The 22,927-nt window shown below is 30.1% G+C and overlaps 1 protein-coding gene across 3 annotated transcripts in view; it reads left to right on the top strand.

The window, feature by feature from the left end:
* LOC118184155 (calcium/calmodulin-dependent protein kinase type II alpha chain-like) overlaps positions 1 to 22,927 on the top strand; it is a 219,313-nt gene that overhangs the window by 133,372 nt on the left and 63,014 nt on the right. For 2 of the 3 annotated variants that reach the window (XM_085810559.1, XM_085810558.1), the window contains exons 13-14: positions 3,685 to 3,774; positions 5,080 to 5,133. In XM_085810559.1, the coding sequence (XP_085666685.1) occupies positions 3,685 to 3,774; positions 5,080 to 5,133 (144 nt within the window). The remainder of the gene's footprint in view (positions 1 to 3,684; positions 3,775 to 5,079; positions 5,134 to 22,927) is intronic. The other variant, XM_085810560.1, reaches the window with a different exon arrangement.

Genomic DNA, 22,927 nt, shown 5'->3' with positions numbered 1-22,927 from the left:
ACATTTTTATAAAATGGAAGTTGGTGCGATATTATGGCAATGACCAAATGTGAAATAATTTCATACAGTGTATGTATAATCTTTTCTTCTTTTATTTTTTTATGTAAAATTTGCTAATTAGCAAAAAATATTAAAATTTGTTTCAAAAACTTGTTCTTTTTGGAAATTTTTAAGTTTCATAAAATATGTATGTTTTTAAAAATGTTTAGATTAAAATTTTCTAGCTGATCATTCCAGTTTAAATTTTTTTTTAATTAATATGGATTACATTATGGCATGTATAATTTATATCAACAAATATTTGTAAATTTAAAAATCTAATGCAAATAATATTTTTTCATAATAATAGCAAAGCAGATACTTTCTGAGGTACTGATGTATGTAATAATAAAATTTAAGACTTAAGGTAGATTATAGTAAATATATATGTAATAAAATTAAAGCAATTAAAAATATGAATTTCAATAATAATATTTAATTATGTCAGTATTTTCTGTCGATAGGTTTATCATTCAGAAACAATGGTATGATAATTTATTAATGGTTTTAAAAATATCATTATTTTATTTATGTCACGTATACAAAATAGTAAATAATTTAACACAATTTATGTATTTTTAGCTATTGATTAAATTATCATTTTTGAAATATTTTTTCCCCTTAGTATGTTTTAAATGATTTAAGCATTTGCTGGTTGGTATGTTGGAGAAGTTTTTTATCATCGTAACTGTATTTTCTTTTATACTTAACTCAAATTAACATAGTCACGAATTAATGATTTTCATCTATTATTAGTATTCTAAAGGAGTTTTCTGTAATTTCATGTACTTTGGAAGTAAATGATTGCCTTGATATTATCAGATTTGGAAAAAATAATATTATTTATATGACACATATAAATCACTTTATAAGGGGAAGCATAATGTAATATATATATGCATTTAATTGATTGTTTCATGTTAAATTTTTCCATTTGCTAATGAATATCAATGAATCTTTTGAGTGTTTTGGAAAAGATCTTTTTAAATCAATTTGCATTTGACAAACTTATGTTAACAGCATTCTAATTTCTGTGACCATCTTTTGTGCTTCGTCACTGAAGTGGGAAGTGAGTTCAACACATTGTTTCACTTGCTTCTCTCTTTCTCTTTGTATACAGACATGCATACATATACCAATGTTTTGCAACTGCATTATATTTTTCAGCATCTCTAAGATTTATGCAGCTGCATAATGCATGCATATTTTCTTTATTTCTTGCAGAAATAAAAACTGCAATTATTAAAATTTTCTGCTGCTTGTATTCTCCCTTCTGAAACTCTGTTTTTAGGCTTTCAGCATATTAGCTTTTAATAAAATAGCAGTCAATTACATTAATCTTTATTACATTTCATAAATGCCTTATTTCTTAACATTGCTTAATTTTCTAAATATACAACAATTCTCTATGTTCTTGCATGATTTATTGCTTGGAATTTTAACATTTTGTTGTATGAAGTAATTATATATCAAACTGTATATATAAAAATAATAATAATAAAATAAAAATTAGGTCTTTCTTTAAATGGACCATGTATAATATAGTGGGTAAAAAATATTTTTGTATACTTAAGTATAAAACTTCTGGGTATTTTATCTGGTTCTCTAGTTATCTGTGATATATGCTTCTAAATACAGCAAGGTTACTGAAATATTGCTTTGCATGCATAAATCAACAAAAGCATACATACCAATTATTGTATAGATCATTGAAAGCTTATTGATTGTATTTAACTGCAGCTATCACTGAATGCTTAAAATGCTGCAATTTAGTTTTAAAATGGAAGTCTGCTGCAAGAATTTAAAGCATACAAACTGCACATGCACATAATCATTGAATTGTTAATTTGAAAGCAATGAATTCATAAATTTATTATGAATATAAGTATATTTATATGTTTATTAAGTTATTCATATTTGAAAACAGCTAATAATATAGGTTAAAATAACATGCCGAATAATGATTACTGAAGAAATTAAACAAGAAGACTCAGCGTAATATTTGTAAATTTTGCAGGACTAGTTCCAATGGTTTAAATACAGAACCTTCTTCTTTTTTAAGTGCATTTGCACATAGTATAACACCCAACACTTTTTTAACTGGAATCTGGTAGTCGTTGCAGATTCTTCATCCATTTGACTAAGATGATGTGGTCTTTTTAGATGAATCAACTGTTGGCGAATATGAAAAATATCATTTCTGTTTTAAAATATGTAGTTTAAGGTTTTGGCTATGAACATATTTCCATATTGCCTTTCTCAGGAAGAAAATTATAAAATTAAACATGCTGTGACATAAAGTTGATGGCAGAAAAACTGTAATGAAAAGAGTAGACTATATTAAAATCTGAATTTCACATATTGTGCTAATAATTGATCTATAGTAGTAATTTAGTGATGGGGTACTTATTGTAGCAACCACCTTAAGAGAAGTCACCAAGTTTTCAGAATGTGCCAAATTCAGGCAACTATGCTGATAACAATTTTGCAGTCAAGCAATGTCACCATTTTTTATATGCTTTCTTTTTGTTGTCTTCCAAATTCCACTGATTTTTATAAATAAAACTGTGATATTTTTTGGGCCTGAACTCAGTTTTAAAATAAACATTAGCTTGTGGAATTTGCCAGCAGTGGAAGAAATTGAGATAGCATTTTTGTGGGAATATGGTATTTTGCCACAGAATTGCTAAAGGGAATGATGAGGAGATGTATTTGGTAGATAGCCAATGTGTGATGCCCATATTACGCATAATGGCAAATTTGTGAAATTTTCTGATATTTTTTTAAGTAGATCAAAGTTGTACATGGGTAGAAAAACAGCATGAAAAAAATGACAAAAAATTTGCAAAAAATATGTTTTATTTTTAATGTATGGTTAGAATTTATTAATCCTTATTTAATAATTACAATTTTTATTTTAAATTGCTTAAGTGTTTTGTCTTTGAATATGTTGATAATGTTTGCCCACTTATTAAAAATATTGATAATTTGGTAATCTTTTTAAAAAGTTTTGCGAAAGTTATCAGTATGCACGTGATAAGCAACTTCACTATATCTGTAAAAAATCCTCAAATTGCAGCTAAGTACCACTGATTGTTTTAGAAGCAACAGATTTCTTTTTATAATTTTAAAGTTCTGATTTAAATATAAATATTACATGTTAGGTTTTTTTAAATATCTTTCTTTAATATCAATTTAATCATGTTATTAGTTATACATTATAAATTCTATGTAGCATCGTTTACTGTGGGAAAAAGGATATAGAATTCCGTCCTGAGTACTATAATAAAGCTTAAGAAAAAAATAATTCATATACTTTTCATTTTATTTGTTAGTTTATTGTAGAATAATATTTCTGATTGCTTTAATCTGTCTAAGTGTGTTTAAATAATATTTTGCATCCTTATTTAATGTTTTTTTTTTTTTTTTTTTTTTTCTGTTTTAAAAAATATCATGACAAATTAACTTCATGTTGCACGTGAATGTCTCAAATAAGAATATCAACATATGTGTTTTCAATAAGTAGATGAATGTTTTTCTGATTTGGTCTGCATTTCTGTGCTTTACTTAATTTGATATTTTGCATGTATTAATAATTCACCATAAATTTTGTTGATTATCTTATTTTGAGAAATTTCTTTTAAGGTCGTGGTACTGTAAATAGGAAGTCAGATGGTGGATCCCAAGTAAAAGAATCAACAGATAGCAATGCAGCAGATGATGATGATGTTAGAGGTATATGAAATAATTAAACTTGTGTGATAATTACATAGAGTGTGGGGGAGGAAATTGTTTTTCTCATTCTTGATGTTTTATGTTGTTGTATTTGAGTGATGAATCATATTAAGGTTAATAATTTTTTGTTTTAATATGAAATTTGTCATTGTATAAGAAAATTCTATAATAAACAGTGAAAAGCTAATTCCATGCAATTTTTATTCTGTTCATATTTTTCTTGCAAAAAGGTGTTTCTTTATTCATCTTCATTCCTTTCTGTAATTTTTCTGAATTTGCAAACAATTATTTTTCTCTTAGATGCTAATAAACAGTACTGCAGCCAAAGATTTTGATTTTCAATATAATCTTTATTTATGGCAATTGTGTAGTTTCAGTGTTTACATTTTGATTTGCAACATTAAGCAAAAAAGTTCATTGTGGTGTTTAATGAATGTAATTTAAGTGTCTTGATACTGATTATTTTTGTGTTACAAATTTCAAGTAAGGTTTTTGATGTTATCTTTCACTTCATTTACGAAAGCCAAAGATGCTCATTTTTGTAACATAATCTCATTGTTTAATTCACTAACCTAAGAAATAGATATTTCTTTCTTAGAAATATTGTGTGTATTCTCTAAAGTTTTTGCAGTAAGTTCTATATTTTATAAAAATGTAGAAGTCTTTATTTTATTCAATAGCTATGTGTTTGTTTCTGTATTTATGTTTTATTGTTATCTGCTTTTGTAAGTATTAAGTACAGTTGCTATTGATAATGTGCCTGAAATTTTTATTCTTATTGTGATTGTATAAGGAAACAAAGTACAGGAAGGCAAGAAGAAGTTTAATTCTTTTTAATGTTTAAGCAATTTTCTTTTTAGATGAAATTTTTAAAATCGTTATGGCTGTTATATAGTTGTGTGCTTGTATAATAGGTCAGCTTTTCTATTATGTTGTCCTTTGTTTTTCAGATTGTAGTATTGTTTTCATGTTTCATTCAAATTGTGCAGCTAACAGTTACTGTGTTTAGCAGTGCAATTTCTCGTAAAAGTTTTGTATTTTTTAGTACATTTATTGTATTGAAAATTTTATGCACGAACTTATTTTTTTTCTTTTATTACAGTTTCATATTTGCTCATTCTAAATGCTAGAATGCTCATATTTATTGTTTTAAATTTACTGTCGAAAACCTTTTCTCTGACATGCCTTTTTGCAGCTGAATGGCAAATGATTAAATACAAATTTATGCTTCTTATTTGCTGGAGTTCTTTATCTTTTTTTTTTTTCAACTTCATTTTTCTTTCCTGTTTTTCTTTCTCTATTCAGACGGTTCTCATACAGGCCCCGAAAGGAGCAAAACAGTTATTCAAGTTGAGAGAGGTATGATTTGTTCCTTGTCTGCTTTAGTCTTTTCCCTTAGAAAGATATCTTGCTTTGCACTGATTGTTGTTTGCATCCTTAGTCTATTGTAATGCTTGTTTTATTGTTGAAATGTATACTGTTGCATTTGGAGCATTGAATGTCTCTGTATCACTCTTTTGTCATGATTTTGTTGCTTTACTTTATGTTCTTATGCAGTGGCTAAGCTGAAGAAAATGCTTTTGTGCATAAATATCAAGAGTGTGTTTTTGTTGCATTTTATAAATTTTTGTCAAATTTCAGGGAGAAAAATATGAACAGTGTGTTTTGTAACATTTTATCAAATCAAAATTACCTGAATGTTCAACAACCACATTGTAAATATGTCACTTAATCAAATGCTGATTCTAAGAATTGTTTTAGTATAATTAAAATTGAAGTATGATTATAAGAATTATTGCACCGTTTTTTTACAGCAAAATTTAAGTTTATGCTTTATGAATAGCTTTATCAAAGAGAGAGGGATTTGATACCAGTTTGTTAAAATCATAAAATATGAATCTGTATCTATTGAATGTGTGATTTCTATATACTTTTCACTGTATGAAAGTGTTTAAATATGTACACTGTGCAAAAAAAAAGGAGGTGGGACAGTTCTATATCTCCCATTCTACTGAGCCGATTGATGAAATTCTACTTGCATTTTTCATGTCTCGAATTGACGACTTAGGATATGTATTAGATCTATATAAAGAATTGTTCTGATATAGGTATTTTGAAACAAAATCGGACTTTTTCTAAAATGACACCGCCAATTGTTTTCCATATTTCGATTCTACGACTCAAATTATGCCAAACTGCCAAGTTTTGTAAAAATTGCATGAGTAGTTTTTAAAAATTAGCTCTCAATTTTAGCTCTTCAGTGTTAATTGAATTTAGTATATATTTATTAATATCTCTTTTTTTAAAATTAAACTTAGTTTCTTTCTTTCATATTTCAAAATTTAAGTTCATTCCAAATACAATTTGCCCATTTTTTTATGATTTATTTTTAAAATAAGTATTTTTAGAAATGTTTTGAAAAACATTTTGAATTAAAATCTATAAAATTTTTACCATCATCTTTAAGTTGTTTCTAAGCATACCTGCAAAAAAAATTTTTTTGTTCAAAATTTCCGAAGATATACATGAATTTATATATTACCACATTTTGAAATTTGGCATATTGATTGAAAATGATAATAACATCAAATGTGGTTTAGGCATTTTGTTAAAATTATATGAAAGTAGGAACGCGTGACTCTTTTTCCATTTGTACACATTGTAAAAAGGTAGGCCATATATTAAGAAGTTCGGCAAGTGAATTATTCTTGGCACAAACTGAAAACAATGTGCCAAGATGCATTTTTGAATTTCTTCCTAAATTTTGCACCAAATTTTACAAAATTTAATATTTAGGCATAATTTGAATAGTAGAATCGAAATATGGGGAAAAATTGGCATGTCATTTCAGAAAAAGACCGATTTTGTGTCAAAATACCTATATTAAAAACTAATATATATCTTAAGTCATGCTTTCAAGACATGAAAAATGCAATCTGAATTTTGTTAGTTGGGGGCTCAGTAGAACAGAAGATCAGAACTTCTCAGAGATACAGAACTGTCCCTCCTCTTTTTTTTGCGCAGTGTACAATGAAAAATTATATATATATACACACACAGAGGTAGGATGCAAAAGTTCCCGGACTGAGTCTATAATGTAAAAAATATTATGAATTAAATTGCAGAAACACATCCTCCTTCGAAATAAGACCCTTGTGCAACAACACACTTATGCTAGCGCCTGTAAAGTTCCTCGAAGCATGTCTGGAATCCATTTTTGGCCATGTCCTTTAATTCAGCCTGCAATGCACATATAACTTCATCTGAAGATTGAAATCGATGACCCTGCAAGCGTCTTGCCAGTTCAGAAAACAGGAAGAAATCGCAGGGTGGGAGATCAGGTGAGTAAGGAGGATGAGGCAAAACAGCTGTTTTCATTTTTTGCAAGAAAGTGATTGCTGAGTAGGAATTGGTGAGCAGAAGCGTTGTCATGCAACAGCACCCATGACTGCTTAGCCCACATTTTGGTCTCTTCTGCCAGATTAACTTACGTAAATGACGCAAGATTTCGACGTAGATTTCTTTGTTCACAGTGCATCCTTTGGGGATGAATTTCAGATGCACAATGCCCCTGGATATAGAAGAATACCTCTAGCATGACATTTTATTTAGAGTGATCTTGGCAGAATTTCTGCTTCTGTGGAGATTGTGGTGATTTCCACGTTGCCGCTGCTCTATTGGTTCGCGGGGCATACAAAAAAGACTATTTCTCGTCTCCAGTAACAATTCTGCCAAGTACAGAATGATCTTTCTCAACAGCCAAGATTAAGTCTCCCGCCATTTCCATTCGAATTCCATTTTTGTCTACGTGTAACATGCGGGGAACAATGTGTTGATATATGCATGCATGTTAAGATCCGTAGTCAGTATCCGCTGACATGTGGCCTCTGATATCCCAACTGATTCTGCTATTTGACAAATTGTTTGCTTCCTGTTCACACATACCGCCACAGACACCTTTTTTATGTTTTCATCGGTGCACAAAGTCACGGGTTAGCCACAGCATTCGTCGTCTTCGGCAATTTCCGTGCCTTCTCTTAAACGATGCCACTTAAAAGCTTGCATTCTTGGTAACATTTCACTGCTGTGCACAAGCTTCAACATTTCAAAAGTCTCCGTAGCACTCTTTCCTGGGCGAACACAAAATTTGATATTGATTCTCTGCTCAACTGACCCACTTCTTTCTTTCGCTGGTTACTAAATGCACCTGCTTACAAAAAACGCTGTTGCCATGAGGTTTCGACCACATGATTTGGGACAAACCACTTTTAGAAAAGGGGCAGAAAGTAGTAACACAAAAATGTTCTCATAGTCGCACTACTGCAAAAAATTTTTATGTTATAAACTCAGTCCGGGAACTTTTGAGACCTACAACGTATATCTATATATATATACAGTCAAAAGTCGTTAATCCGGACACCCATAATCTGGAATGATCTATAATCCGGACCTCAAAGCTACAAACTTTCTGCGCATGCGTCAATGCATAATGCGTTCACGAATGTGCATAGCCGTTTACGCATGCGCGTTTAATGTATAACGGACAGTATAAGCTAAGCTAAAATTATCTAATTATCTATTTCAGTTAATGTTGCAGATTGCATTGTTCCTGAATCTTCGAATTGGATCCGGCTTATTATTTTTTGCAGACTGTTAGAGCAATTTTATAAAAGTAAGTTTGAACTTTCGATTATGTCAAATAGAATCTCCGATGCTGAAGCTGCCAAAGGATCTATCTACAAAGCGAAAGTATGTTTCAATGTCCATCAAACAAAAAGTGGAATTGCTGCAAAAAATGGATAAAGGCATATCCTTTGTTTCTCTAACCATTCCGAAATCTGTTTATCAATTTCACGCTGCTCTGCGGGTGGGGGGACGTCGCGGCGCACAATGAACTGAAAGTTGATCTGTCAGCACTATCCTTATCTTCAGAGCAGATGTTTTTATTTTATTCAGCTTATAATTCCTTACTAAATGTAGTATTTTATCTCGATCTATTCCGTCTTTGATATGATTTAAATCAAATTCCTCGTCATTATAAATATCACGAGGACCCATCAAATAGTTTTCTGGTTGCGATTTTCTAATTTCGACTATGCGTAATGTATGCTTTACGCATGCGCATGTTGAAAGAAATGTTTAATAAAGTAAACAAATAAATATTAAGCTTTTTTTTTTTTTTTTTTTTTTTTTTTTTTTGTAAATTTTGATACCCTTTAGATCATAATTGCTCTTTATTTCATAAATATAGTTTCATATTTTTAATTTTATAATTTCTACGTGCCATCTTACCAGATTTAAACCGATGATGTATAATCCGGAAAAATCGATAATCTGGAATCGCCGCAGTCCCGACGAGTCCGGATTAAAGACTTTTGACTGTATATGAAAATCATTGTAGTAGTGAGTGATCTGTAGCATTTATTTTGTTTATATTCATGATATGGGCTTATGAAGTGGTATTTGGGATTATTCCCCTCTTTTCCCATGTATATATATGAGAAGCTTAAAGATTCTCCACCTCCGGCCTAATGGTTTATATAACTTTTTTATTATTTGTATTGATTGAATTGAACTGTATTAAAATAGGTCCATATATTTTTATGTTAAAACTCTTCTAAATTAGAATAGACAAGAAACATGCCAATGTGACAATCAAAATCGCAATAACAAACTTGTATTTAGCGTACATATATTAAAACACTGAATCAATTTCGAGGGCAGCTAAAGGTCCGTCCTCATCAGGAGAACGAAATTACTAAAAAGGGGAAAAAGGAAGAAAAATAAAGCATCGGCAAAGGAGTCTCAGAAATACGTGGTCGTAACTGGATTTTGAATCAGAGTTACACTGTCCGCCTACTTTTACTGAGCCAGGCTATCTGATCAAACATGTAACACAGAGACTAAAATGCAAAGAAATCAGCCAAGTCAAAAAATAGGGAGCGTGGAGCAATTTCTTTATTATTTTTGCCGATAGATGGCATTGCCTCCTCGTGCATGGTATTACCGGAGGGTATAAAAAGCCATTACAGAGGTTGCTTTCCCTTTATTTGAAGTTCAGACTTGGTGCATGAAGGTGCAGTTGCCCCTCGCTCCCTATTTTTTGATTTTGCTGATTTTTTTGCGTTTTAGTCTATGTATGATATGTTTGATCAGATAGCCTGGCTCAGTAAAAGTAGGCAGCCAGTGTAACTCTGGTTACGCCCACGTGCAGTGCTGATAATGACTACGTGTTTCTGGGACTCCTTTGCCGATGCTTTATTTTTCTTCCTTTTTTCTCTTTCTAGTAATTTCATTCTCTTGATGGGGAAGGACCTTTACCTGCCTTGAAATCGATTGAGTGTTTTAATACATGTACGCTAAATACAATGTTATTGCAATTTTGATCTTCTCTACATTAGTTTAAAAAATTAGCATAGATGAAAGCAATTTTTAACTAAGAAATATTTTATTGATCTATTTTTCCATGCTTTAAGTTAATGGCCAGTTTCTAGAGTCTCTGCATAAGGTCTTAAGCGTTATTTTAAATTACAATGGCATACTTTTCTACCTTTATTACAATTTTATATGTGTATTAAATCCTTTCAGAATTCCTTTATTAAAATATCACCCAATTTAGACTTAGTACTGCCTGTGACTCTTCCATTATTAAAAGTTTTTTTTTACCAACTTTTCTGTGGAGTCCTTTTTAAAGGGAAATACATATCTTGTCAAACCTGTTAATTACTGTGACATAACCATAAAAATCCAGAATACATATTGGCTCATTTCTAACCTAAAGAAAAAAGTATGGGTAAGAATGGTAATAATCTCCCAGAATATATTCATTTGGAATTCATCTGTCTCAGAATGCCTTCCTCCCAATTTTATAACATACTTTATTCTTGAGCATACTATTATTAAGTACTTCAATTTCAGCTAATCTGAAATTTCTTTGCACATTGCATGCAACTTAACCCAGAAACTGATAATTGTGGAATATCATTAGCATCTCACTGAAATCATAAATATTTAAAATTGCTGTTTTTTTTTGGGGGGAGGCCATTTTACTTTTTTTCCCTTTTATGCATTGGGTTTTGGAAAAATTGAGTAGTAATTTTTACTGCATTATACTTCATTATATATATTTCTCCTTTTCAGTGCTGTGTAAAGTTGAGGGGGAAATACAAAAAATATAGTTATAGCAAAAGCAAAAACATGCAGATTTGTGGTTTGTTTGGGCATGGTGTCAGTTATGTGAAGTTATACATTATTTTTATTTCCATAAATATTTAAAGCTCTTCGGAAAAATGTTTGATGGTTGTTAATTTCATGGCCAGAAGAACATTACATTTATTATAAGAAAGTTCTTCTAATTTGAATATTAAATTGATTTGGGAAAAAATAAAGCTGATTTTTTTGTAATCAGAAAGAATTATATCAATTGATTGTGGTGATAAATGCCTATAAATATTAATTAAAAAATAAACTAAATATAGGTTTACACAAGAGTAAAATTTCTCAGAAGATCTGATAACCTTTTTTTTTTTCCTCCACAAAATATTTGTAGCTGAAATTTTGGACACAAAATAGGTCTAGATCACCAAATGTACTTGCACTGAAATACTTTTAACTGACTGTTCATATTGATTTAATGGTTAATTTTTTAACGTTATATGTACTTAAATGAGCGCAATCATTTACAAATTTTTGCACATTACTTAATAACTAGTAGTATCATTACTTTCTGGAAGATGCTTCCTTAGTGTTTTTCAAATTTTCAGTGAAGTCAAGTAATCAAATCTATTGCTTGGATTAGTTATTGTATGCATTTAAGTTTGAGCAAATTGTTAACTGAATTTCTTTAGTATGTAAATTCTAGTTATTTTCAGTTCATTCAGGTGCTTTTGCTCACTGTGGTAAATTTGGAAAATGTGAGCATCGTTAAATATATAATTGTTTTCATTATAATATGAAATTTATGTCTTACATTTAATCTGTAATCAGCATATATGAAATGGGAGCATGACTGCTGTTTGAGGACTCTTACTGCATTTTTTAAATATTAACCTTCTTACTTCCAACTTAGCTTTATTAAATTATTTCAATATTTATCTTCTTGTATGCGCTTTAGTAAAAATAGGAGCAAATAATGTCTAAAACAGAAATTTTGATCGCCAAATGTAATAAATTAATGAATATGTGGTATAAATGAAGCTTATGGATAAAGAGATACATGTATAGTAATTATGCATGTTTTCTTCATTCTTCTCTACAGGGATTATTATACTTTTGATAAAGTGACTTTCCTTACAATGTGGCATGAAATGTATTTAAATTTTCTCATAGAAATGCAATTTGTATAAATATAATTGAATGAGACTTCTAAAATTCATCATTAAATATAAAATTACCTTAAATTGAATTCTTTAATTTCTCTAAATATTTGCTGTGGATGTAATTGTTTCCTTTCCTTCTGCTTTGCATTTGCCTTGCTAGTGTAATATATCACAAGTCACCATGATTATCTGATATTACATGTGTCATTTACACGTTTTGAATGTTTTAAAAATTGGGTGTATATTCCCCATTTTTTTATGAATTTAAATTTATATTTAAGAAAAGTGTATTTAATATAGCATTGTGGGATGTGTGTATGTATTTGTGCATTTGTATTTGCTTATTATTATCAAAGTGATTTAAGGATTTATTTATACATAATGTCTCAGGTATTATGTTCAAAGGCTTCATTTACCACTTTGTCTCTAGTACAGACATGCTTACATACACACATATATACTATATGACCAAAAGCATTTGTGTATCTTTTATATTATTTAAAGTACAGTGATATGAAGTTATCTACTCTTTTCTTCTATGACAACATTTGTTTCTAACAAGAAGGTCTCTCTGTCAGATTTTGAAATGTTACTATGAGAACTATGTTTTAGATGAGAATCAGTAGTCAATCTTAGATCATTCCAAAAGTTCTGTGGTTTTTCAAGATGAAGGGTGTTTCCTTCTAATTATTTTGTTACTGCTGATATAGAGTAATTTTGATCAAAGTGAATGTTTAAATACAGTATTTTTTCCACACATTGCATAATTCTAACATGTCTTGTGGAAGAATTTTTGTTTCAGTGCAGTGCTAAAAATGGAAAACCCAAAAGTTAATTATTGTCATATTATTATTATTTTTTATTTTAAGGTAAAAGGGGGGAGTGCTAGTCAGACTCCTCATAAAATTTATGTTGTGTATGGGAAAGCACTGTTTCTGATGACACAGTTTAAAAGTGGTTTAAGCATGGAAATTTTAGTCTAGAGATGATGCCTGCTTTGGGCACCATAGTCTGTAAACAAGAACTTAACCATCTGAGTACCATGACCGGGCTGGTCATGAAATTTTTTGTCACGTGGTATGTTAGCTTATAATTTAAGGTACTTTGCTTTTTACTTTCCTTAATAATGTAAATGTTATCTTAATAAATACAAGTTTATGAAAATAGAGACTAAAACAAGTAAATATGTAAAGTTATGCAATAAAGGCTGTTTAAATACAAGTCTTCATGAAACATTTAAAAACTTGCGTCACTCAGAAGGTTAAAAGAAGCTATCATCACTAAAAATCCAAGTTATACATTTTAAGAACTATCAGACAGACTGCATACTCCAAAAAGTAAAATACATGACGATTTAAAGAAGATTGGGTATATCCTACTTGAACAGAGCAAAATATGCTTGCTATAAATTTGGCATGTTATTCTTTGCTGAAAGAAAAATAAAGTAACCCCTTTTTTGAAATGGCTCATTACTGAAAAAGAAAAGTGTAGGAGAAGATAATGGTATAAGAAAAAAATTATGGGGAGTAAGCCAAAAGAAACTTCTTTTGTATCATCAAGAGTAGGCTGCATTCCAAACAAGTCGTTAATCTGGACTCGTCGGGACTTCGGCGATTCCGGATTATCGATTTTTCCGGATTATAGATCATCAATTTAAATCTCGTAAGATGGCATGCAGAAATTCTAAAATTAAAAATATGAAACCGTAATTTATGAAATAAAGAATAATTATGATCTAAAGGGTATCAAAATTTACAAAAAAAAAAAAAAAAAAAGCTTAATATTTATTTGTTTACTTTATTAAACATTTCTTTCAATGTAAGTCGTTTAAGTTGCTTCGTTTTATGTGATAATACTTTCTCTTTAATTCTATAAACAGACATAATTTCTTGTTCAATTACAAAGTTCTGCTGTTCAAGTCCCGTTAATTGCTGTGCCGAGAATACCGACTAACTTGTCAATCAAAATTTTTTCGTTTTCACTAACCTCTCTGTCACATTCTTCATGTCTTTATCCATTTTTTGCAGCAATTCCACTTTTTGTTTGTTGGACATCGAAACATACTTTCGTTTTGTAGATCCTTTGGCAGTTCCAGCATCAGAAATTCTATTTGACATAATCGAAAGTTCAAGTTTACTTTTATAAAATTGCTCTTAGAGTCTGCAAAAAATAATAAGCGGAATCCAATTCGAAGATTAAGGAAAAACGCAATCATTAACATTAACTGAAATAGATAATTAGATAATTTTAGCTTACACCGTTCGTTATACATTAAACACGCAGGCGAAAACATATTCTGCACTTGCGCACACGCATATGCGCAGTAGTCAAGGTCTTACGTGCACGCGTAAAACGCCTGTGTGCATTTGCCAACGCAGCACATGCGCAGAAAGTTTTTAGCTTTGAGGTCCGGATTATAGATCATTCCGGATTATGGGTGTCCGAATTAACGACTTTTGACTGTATTAGGACTATAAAGGAACTCTATGAGTTGTTGTAACAAATGGGGCAATAAATTCTGGAAAATGCTGAATCAAAGCAAAGTGCTCAGAACTAAGCATAAGTAATCTCTTGAGTGATGTCTTTCATCATGCTAGTGGTTGGCTCTAGATTTTATTAGCTGTGTCCGATAAAAACTTATTGAGTATGGTTGGGATGTTTTGTGTCACCTCACTCCTCCTCCAATTTTCACTAGACCTTAAGACCACTAGACCACCACACCCAATCACCCAATCAATTCACTTCTTTGGAAACTTTCAAACAGCATGATGATAACTTTATGAATAAACATACTGTCTTATTTAAAAAGCAATTTTCCTCTGAGAGATAGCAAAAAGTTATAGAATAAAATAGTACAAATATGATTTAATGAAAGTTTCATATGTTTTTATGTTTCTTCATTTGTATTTATCATCCAAAAAATTGCAGAACTTGTCAGATGACTCAATAGTTTACTATCAGTATTAAATTTGATTTCTCCGTAACATGTTCACTAGGATTAATATGAAGATTCTGCAATAGTTGCCCAGTCAAGTTCTTTAATACTTACCAAACTTTTCCTACATTCTTGCACTCGCCATTCTGTGTATTAGGATACTATTGTGTTGATTGATATGAAGATCTTTGTTGAACTATTATCATAAAAATTGGGAACATGTGATATCTATATTACACCTTCAATGAAATGTGAATATATGAGAACTATTACCACCACTGTATTCAACACTTTTCTATGCCTCATCATGAATATGCTTGGTAAGGGAAAGCTATAGTTTTAAACTTTTGATGAACAGTATTTGTGCTGGTTTAGGTCAAGTGCGTGTATTTTCCATGCACTTCGAAAAGTTCAGGTGAGAAGAGACAGATGCTGATTTTATTAACCTGGCACTAAATTTAGTACTTAGAAAAATTCTGGAACTCTTCAGAGAGTGTGGTTTAAGAAAATTATGTTTTTTAATTATGTATTTCAGTAATCAGTTGTAAAATCCCTTCTTTTCCCTGCTAGTTCAAATTTAGGTTCTTGTTACTTCTCGCATTCTCATTTCATAGTATCTCTACTCAACAATAATCAAGGCAACTAAGGCAAGGTAAAAATTATTTGAAATGTTGCAAAAAAAATTTTATATATTGTCACTGTACTGTATTAACGGCAACTCAGCTTTTTACTTGATTCGCTTTTACTAATGATTTATTAGGAATAGGAGATTGCTTTTTTTAATGAATTTAAACTTTGCATTTGCTGAATGTAGCTACATGAGCAGTATGAGGAATGTTTGGATACTTTTGGTTATATAGCGTATATGTATATCCGGTATATATGTACAGTGAGTAAAAAAAAAATGATAGTTTTATATATCCTGTTCTGTTCTATCAACAATAAAATTCAACTTGATTTTTTTCATGTTTTGAAAGTACAACTTAGAATATGTATTAGATTTATATGTGTGCAGCATGTTTTGACACAAATTTGGATTTTTTTGTGAAATAATATGGCAATTTTTTTCTTGTATTTCATTTGTGTACCTGAAATTATGCCAAAGTACCAAGTTTTGTAAAAATCGCATGAGCAAAGGTTTTTTTTTTTTTTTTTTTTTTTTATCTATCCCTTAAACGTGATGTGGTAATGCTCAGTAATGTTAATTGAATTTGTCATAGGTATTTAATAATATAATTTTTTAAACTAGACTTCCTTGCTTTCTTTTATAATCCAAAATTTAGGCTTAACCCTCTGACTGCTCAATTTGTGGACCGAAATCGCTTCAAAAATTGTGTAATGTTTTTTTTTTTACAAATTTTAAATCTATATATATTGGAGAATTGAAAAATGCATTTTTCCTTTCTAGAAAATATTTTTTATATAGATTTTTATCATGAGAAACTAAGTTGCCAGAAATACCAATTTTTAAATGTCATCACCAAAAAAAATTTTTTTTAATAAATTTCAGTCGAATTACAGTTAATTTCTATTTATTGCATAATATAAAAGGTATAATTATAAAATTTAAGAAAATATAAAGCACCGAGGGAAAAAATACTTTAAAAATGCAGTTTAGTATGATAGAGTTCAAAACGGTGTTCAAGGCAAAGTCCAACTTCACAGTTTTTCACGAGATTCAATAAATCTAATTAATAATCAATTTAATTATTAATCTAATTAATAATTCAATAATTTAATTAAATAATCAAGATAGTCGCTGAATGTTTTCGAGCGGCCATTTCTGTAAGAAAAAAGCGGCAAAAGCGGCAAAATGTCGTGTTTGAGCAGTAATACCACGTGCCTTCAAACGCCCCAATTTAGCGGACAACTAACGATATTTGTTGTCCAAAACGTAAACTAAACGTCTAATACTGTATATAATTTATTTCAGTAGTCAAATGGGGAAAAATCGGGATGCGCTCATTAATTAAGGAAGAAAAACACATGTCCGCGGAAATCGGGGGATGAGCAGATTTTGCTACATTTGAGTTGCCCGTGGAAATCGCGGGATAAGCAGCCAGAGGGTTAATCCACATAAAACTGACATTTTTTCCCTCTCTTCTCTGCCCCCCGTTTTATTTCAGAAGAACATTTCAAATACTTCTCAAATTTGGTGATTTTATTTATTATATAAATATTTAAAATATTTCTAAATATCTAAAATTTGGAGATTATATTTATTATATAAATATTTAAAATATTTCTAAATATCTAAAATTTGGAGATTATATTTATTATATAAATATTTAAAATATTTGATGATTATATTAAAATTTACAAGTTATAACGATTGAAATCTAAGCTATCATTCAGTTTTGTACTGTTTAAGCTCTTTTCATTTGAATTTTACAATCTTAATATTTTAAATAATTTGTAAAGCAGATTAACAATTTTTGCTAAATCATACCTGTATTAACATTTTTCAGAATGTTATTTAAAGATTGATGATTACTGATGTAATTTGGAAGTAGAAATTGTTTTATGTTCGTTAACATATTTTCTGCATTTTAGGTGCAAATATTTTAAACGAGCAAGTTTTGTATGTTGCCCTATTTCGACTTGCATATATTTAATTTTTGCTTTTAATTAATTGAATATTACTTACTGAAAAGGTAACACAATAGATTAATTATAGATTAACATAAAAGAAAAAGATAGCAGCTGTTAAAGTTACATAAAATCCATAATGCGTTTTATCGTTAAAGCATACACTTCCCAAAACTGTATATTTTAATGAACATTAAGCTGGGGAGAAATTATTTTATTATAATACTTCTTTTTCAGTTTTGTTAAATTCTTAGTTATTATTTCATTCAGCAGTTTTTAATACAAAATTAAAAATTCTTTAACATAACGTAAAAAAAAAAATTTCCTTTTAGCTGCTATGGTGAAAAATCATCTCCCATGAATAAAATTATTCTTTTTAAAGCATCTCTTCAGATATGCAATCACTTATGCCAAGGAAAATCAGTAACTTTATTTTATGATAAACTGTGCTTAATAGTTTTACTGAAGGTAATGAAGACAGCAAGACTTGAGTGATAAAATGTAGCTCTTGCATTCCCGAGACTTATAACATATATTTGTGCCTCACATGAAATGATAAAATGTTCGTAATATTTTCACTGAAAATAATGAAGAAAGCACTCAAGTAACTCAAGTGATAAAATGTAGGGCTCAGGTTCCAGAGGCGTATACCATGTCAAAGGTTAATTATTCATGAGTTTGGGCCTTACATGAAATAACTGTGAAAAGATACTGTGCTAGATCTTAAAAGAGCCATGAAAATTAATCATTTTGTTTGATTTTGATCACTTGAGTTCCAGACAATTTTTGATTGTCTGTGCGGATAGTTATAGAATATCATTGTCAGTGGTATTCATTGCAACCATTAATACCTTGAAGATGTGTTATTTTTTTGATATAGTGGTACAATTCTGTCTATTATTAATAAAGACCAGAAACACGAAAGCGTAGTGTTTGCAATCAACATGAAGGAACTTTTTTTTAAAAAAAAAGGTAAATGTTAGTTTTATATATGTTTTTAGTCCATGGAATGGCACCACTGATATATACTTTTGTAATTTAATTATCTGTGCATTTGTACATATCCAATAAAACTTTACTGTTGCTCTAAATTCACATCAGATATGTTTTCCTTGTATTTATTCTCATGCATGCTGAAGTAATTTATCTCTGCTGTAATGAGTTTGTTTGTTATGGGCCCAGGTTTAAGAAATAAGGATAAATAATCGAATGTCTAGTTCAGTTAGTTTGTTTATTTAACGCTATGAGTAAATTTTAGAATTAATAAAATTACTTTAACCAAAATGCCACAGGTTTATGTAGGTTAAGTAATCATATAGGTTATATAGGTAAACCACATTGTTGTGAGAGCTTAACTAGTTAGACAATTGCAAGTATTTTTTAACTGTTAATTTTTTTTTTTATTTAGGCAACTGTTTCTTGAGAATAAAATTAATCCAACAGAAAATTTAATTGTATTCATCTCAAATTATAATTTTTGTCTCTTCTTGATTAAATTTAAAAAAAAAAAATTGCATGGGGGAGAAGGTTCAGTTAATCGCAAACAGTTGAATAGAAGGAAAAATTACATGGATTTAAAATTACCCAAGAAAATGCAGCATATTAAATGAGATTTATGTCCAAATGAAGATCTAGTAAAGAATACCAAATCATTGTTATATATTGTTGAAGGGGTAATCAAAATTATTTTCAATGATATAAGAGATTTAACAAGTGGAATGGAAGCATGGAAAGTATTAGGTGAAACATATGAGGAGAAGGGACTCACAAGAAAGGTTTCAGTAATTAAAACATTAGTGATACTTGTCATACTGATTGCAAGGATATGTCTGACTGTTTACATAGGGCCATTTCAGCTTATCAGGAATTAAAATCTACTGGAAGAATTAATTGCAGAAATAATTTTAGCTAATTTACCTGCATGGCTGGCACCAGAGCAGGTGGCAGAATTCTGGAATGGCAACATTTTTGGAATTTGAAAAGGAAACGAGTGGCAGAATTTTGCAACTGTGGAGTTTGTACTGAGCAGCAAAAAGGTCTAGCACTGGTCATGTTTACCTGATAAGTTTGAACCTCTTATAATGCTTTAAAAAACTGTGGTGAGGAAATAACAGTTGATAATGTTAAAGATCATTTGTTAGCTGAAGATTCAAAACCCCTTGTAGATGAAAGTAAGGAATATATATGCATTTGTTAATAAAAATTTTGGAGACAGAAGGTATTTTAAAGGAAAATATTTTAAGGGCGATTAGTTTGGCCACAAAAACTCCAGTTGTCAGAAATCACCTCTCAAAAATGGTATATATAATGAAAACAATCTTAACAAAAAAGGGTACTGTTGGGTTAAAACATTAAAAAAAAAAAAAAAAAAAAAAAAAAGGAACAAGCTTATGTAGCAGAAATTCATGTAGCTAATTCGAATCCAGATCCTAATATTTGGTGCATGGATTATTGTGCTTCTTACCATATGACTGCACATAAGGAATTATTACATTATTTTAAGGATGCTAGTATTCATCAAATAAAAACAGGAAGTTCAATGATAGGTGTAGAGGGTAAAAGTAATATATCTTTCTTCTTTACATATGCTCATGTTAACAGCCAATTTAATATCCATTCCATATTTAGGTAAAACATTTGGAGTTGTTCATATTACTTTTATTTGCTGTTCTCAAAAAGTATACAAACTTTATTAAGTTAAAGATGTCTGGGTTTAAGTTAAAGATTTTTTGTGTATGATATTAAGCATTTAGTTGTTAGAGTAACAAGTATAGGAGACAGTATTCTCTTGATTTATGTTATGAATGGGCTTTAATTACTACTCAAAATATTTCAAATGAATTATTACATCAAAGAATGGGCCACTTATGTGAACGAGGAATGATCAGATTAAAGGCTATGGTTAAAGATTTTACATTTAAAAAGAAAATTGTTAGATTGCGTATGGTGCATTAAAAGCAAAATGCATAGACAACCATTTCCTAAGGGAACTAAGTGTGCAAAAGAGTTGCTAGGCATAGTACACAGTGACTTGTATGGGCCTATGAGTGTTTCATCATTTGGTGGTTCTCACTTCATCAGCTGATGATTTGTCACGCATGACTTTATTTATTTTTTATAAAATAAGTCTTTGAAAAATTCAAAGCATTCCAAGCATTTGTTGAAAGGCAAACTGGCAAATCACTCAGCATCTTATGCTCTGATATTTATGCTGAGTATGTAAATAATGAAGTGGATAACTATTTATCATCAAATGGAATCCAGAATCAAAAATACATTCCACGAACAAATGTGTGTACGTGAGCATAATAACAGAACGCTTGTTAAGCAAACATGATCACTGTTGGTGGATGCCTCACCTGGATCAAAATTATTGGGCTAAAGCAGTGCAAACTGCAAATCACTGTAAAAATATATCTTCAACGATTGCAGTTGCATTTGTGATTCCTTATAAAAAATGGAATGACGATAACCGGAATTTAGAATACGTGAGAGTGTTTGGATGTCATGCATTTTCTCATATTTCAAAACAAAAATGGGTGTAAAAAAGGATAAAAAAGCAAAAGAATTAATGCTTGTTGAGTACTATTCGAATAGAAAAGGCTATCAATTAATAGATTCCAAAACATGAAATAATAAGTGCACAAGATGTACAGTTGTTGGAAAATGAAATGTATCACAAAAAGGCAAGTAGTATGTCAAAGTTTTATTATGAATCCTCATTCATTGTGAACATGATTATGATAGCTTGAGTTACTGGGAATGTAACAGCTGATGACCAGAATAGTGAAGTGGAAGGGATAGTTAATTATAGTATCTGAATCTGATCATCATGAACATAATGCTGCTCAAAATGATAGCCATGATAACAATAATATAGTCAGTGGGTCATCTATATTGACTAGAAACAGAGAAATTAGATTCCTGGATGGTTATCAGGACCTTGACACACATAGTATGCCTGAATTGCAAATGCCAAGTTTAAATTATATGTGCTTTGTTAAAGCTTTAGCATCAACAAGAAGTCATTTGTATTCTGAACCAAAAACCATTGATGAAGCATTAAAAGGCAATGATGCAAACCAGTGGAAGGATTCTGTATGTGAGACTATATATTAGGTCATGTTAAAAACAAAGCATGGAAAATAATAGATAAACTTTATGATAAAACATTGTAGATAGTAAATGTGTTTTCAAAATTAAATGTAATTCTGAAGACAAGATTGAAAGGTATTAAATATGTCTAGTTGCTAAAAGCTCTTCTCAGATTGAGAGAATAGACTATAATGAAACATTGGCACCAGTTGTACATTATTGTAATATTAAGAATTTTATTATCTTATACAGCTATATATGCTTGGAAATTGACTAGATGGATGCTGTAATGGGTTTTGAAAAGCGAACTCTAAGTGAAAATATTTATATTAAAATACCAGATGGTGTTAGTGAATATTACAAACAAAACTTAAAAGGAAAGGTCCTAAAATGAAACAAAGCATTAGATGGTTGAAAGTAGAGTAGCAGACTATGGTATCAATTGTTAGAAAAGGGCTTGATAGAAATTTGACTGAGACAAAGTTCTTTTGATAGTTGTGTTTTTTAAAATAAATGAAAATAAAAAAAAAACTTGTTATTGTCACTATTTTTATGTTGATGATTACTGCATAATTATTTATTTACTATGAATTACTTATTTTTAGCAATAGCATATAATTTAAAAATTGGGTAAAACAGCAACTTAAAAGAAAAATATGAAATGAAGGATATGTGAGCATCAAATTATTGCTTAGGAATTAAAATTGAACAAGATAGGGCTAAAGGGTTCATTAGCCTAAGTCAAACTCAGTATGTAGACAGTATGCTTCACAAATATAATATGCATGATTCCCATGATGTAAAAATGCCACTAGGACAATATTCTCTAAACTTCAGTTACCAACTAGTAAGGAACAAAAACTACTGGTTCCTCATCAGGCTGCTATTGGGAGCCTTTATGCAGCTCAAGTAGCAGGGCTAGACATAACCTATGCGTATAAATTTACTTAGTCAATTCTCTAATAATCCTTCAAGGATTCAATTGCATGCTGTCAAGTGATCATCATGTGATATCTTCAAGCTTCTATAGATGCTACATTATCTTTTTCAAAGGATTGTAAAGTTGACATCCTTGGTTACGTAACTCAAACTAAGGAGGTGATGTTGGGAATCGGAGATCAACCACTGAATGCGTGGTGCAGTATTATGGTGTAATAAGCATCAACCAACCGTTGCAGCTAGTACAACAGAAGCCAAATATATGGCTTTTTCTGCA

The sequence above is a fragment of the Stegodyphus dumicola genome, chromosome 2 (assembly GCF_044657685.1).
Source record: "Stegodyphus dumicola isolate Sdum_Otavi_A_Nest chromosome 2, ASM4465768v1".
Taxonomy (NCBI): domain Eukaryota; kingdom Metazoa; phylum Arthropoda; class Arachnida; order Araneae; family Eresidae; genus Stegodyphus; species Stegodyphus dumicola.
Note: the sequence above shows the minus strand (reverse complement) of the source record. Positions and strands in the feature narration are given on the sequence as shown.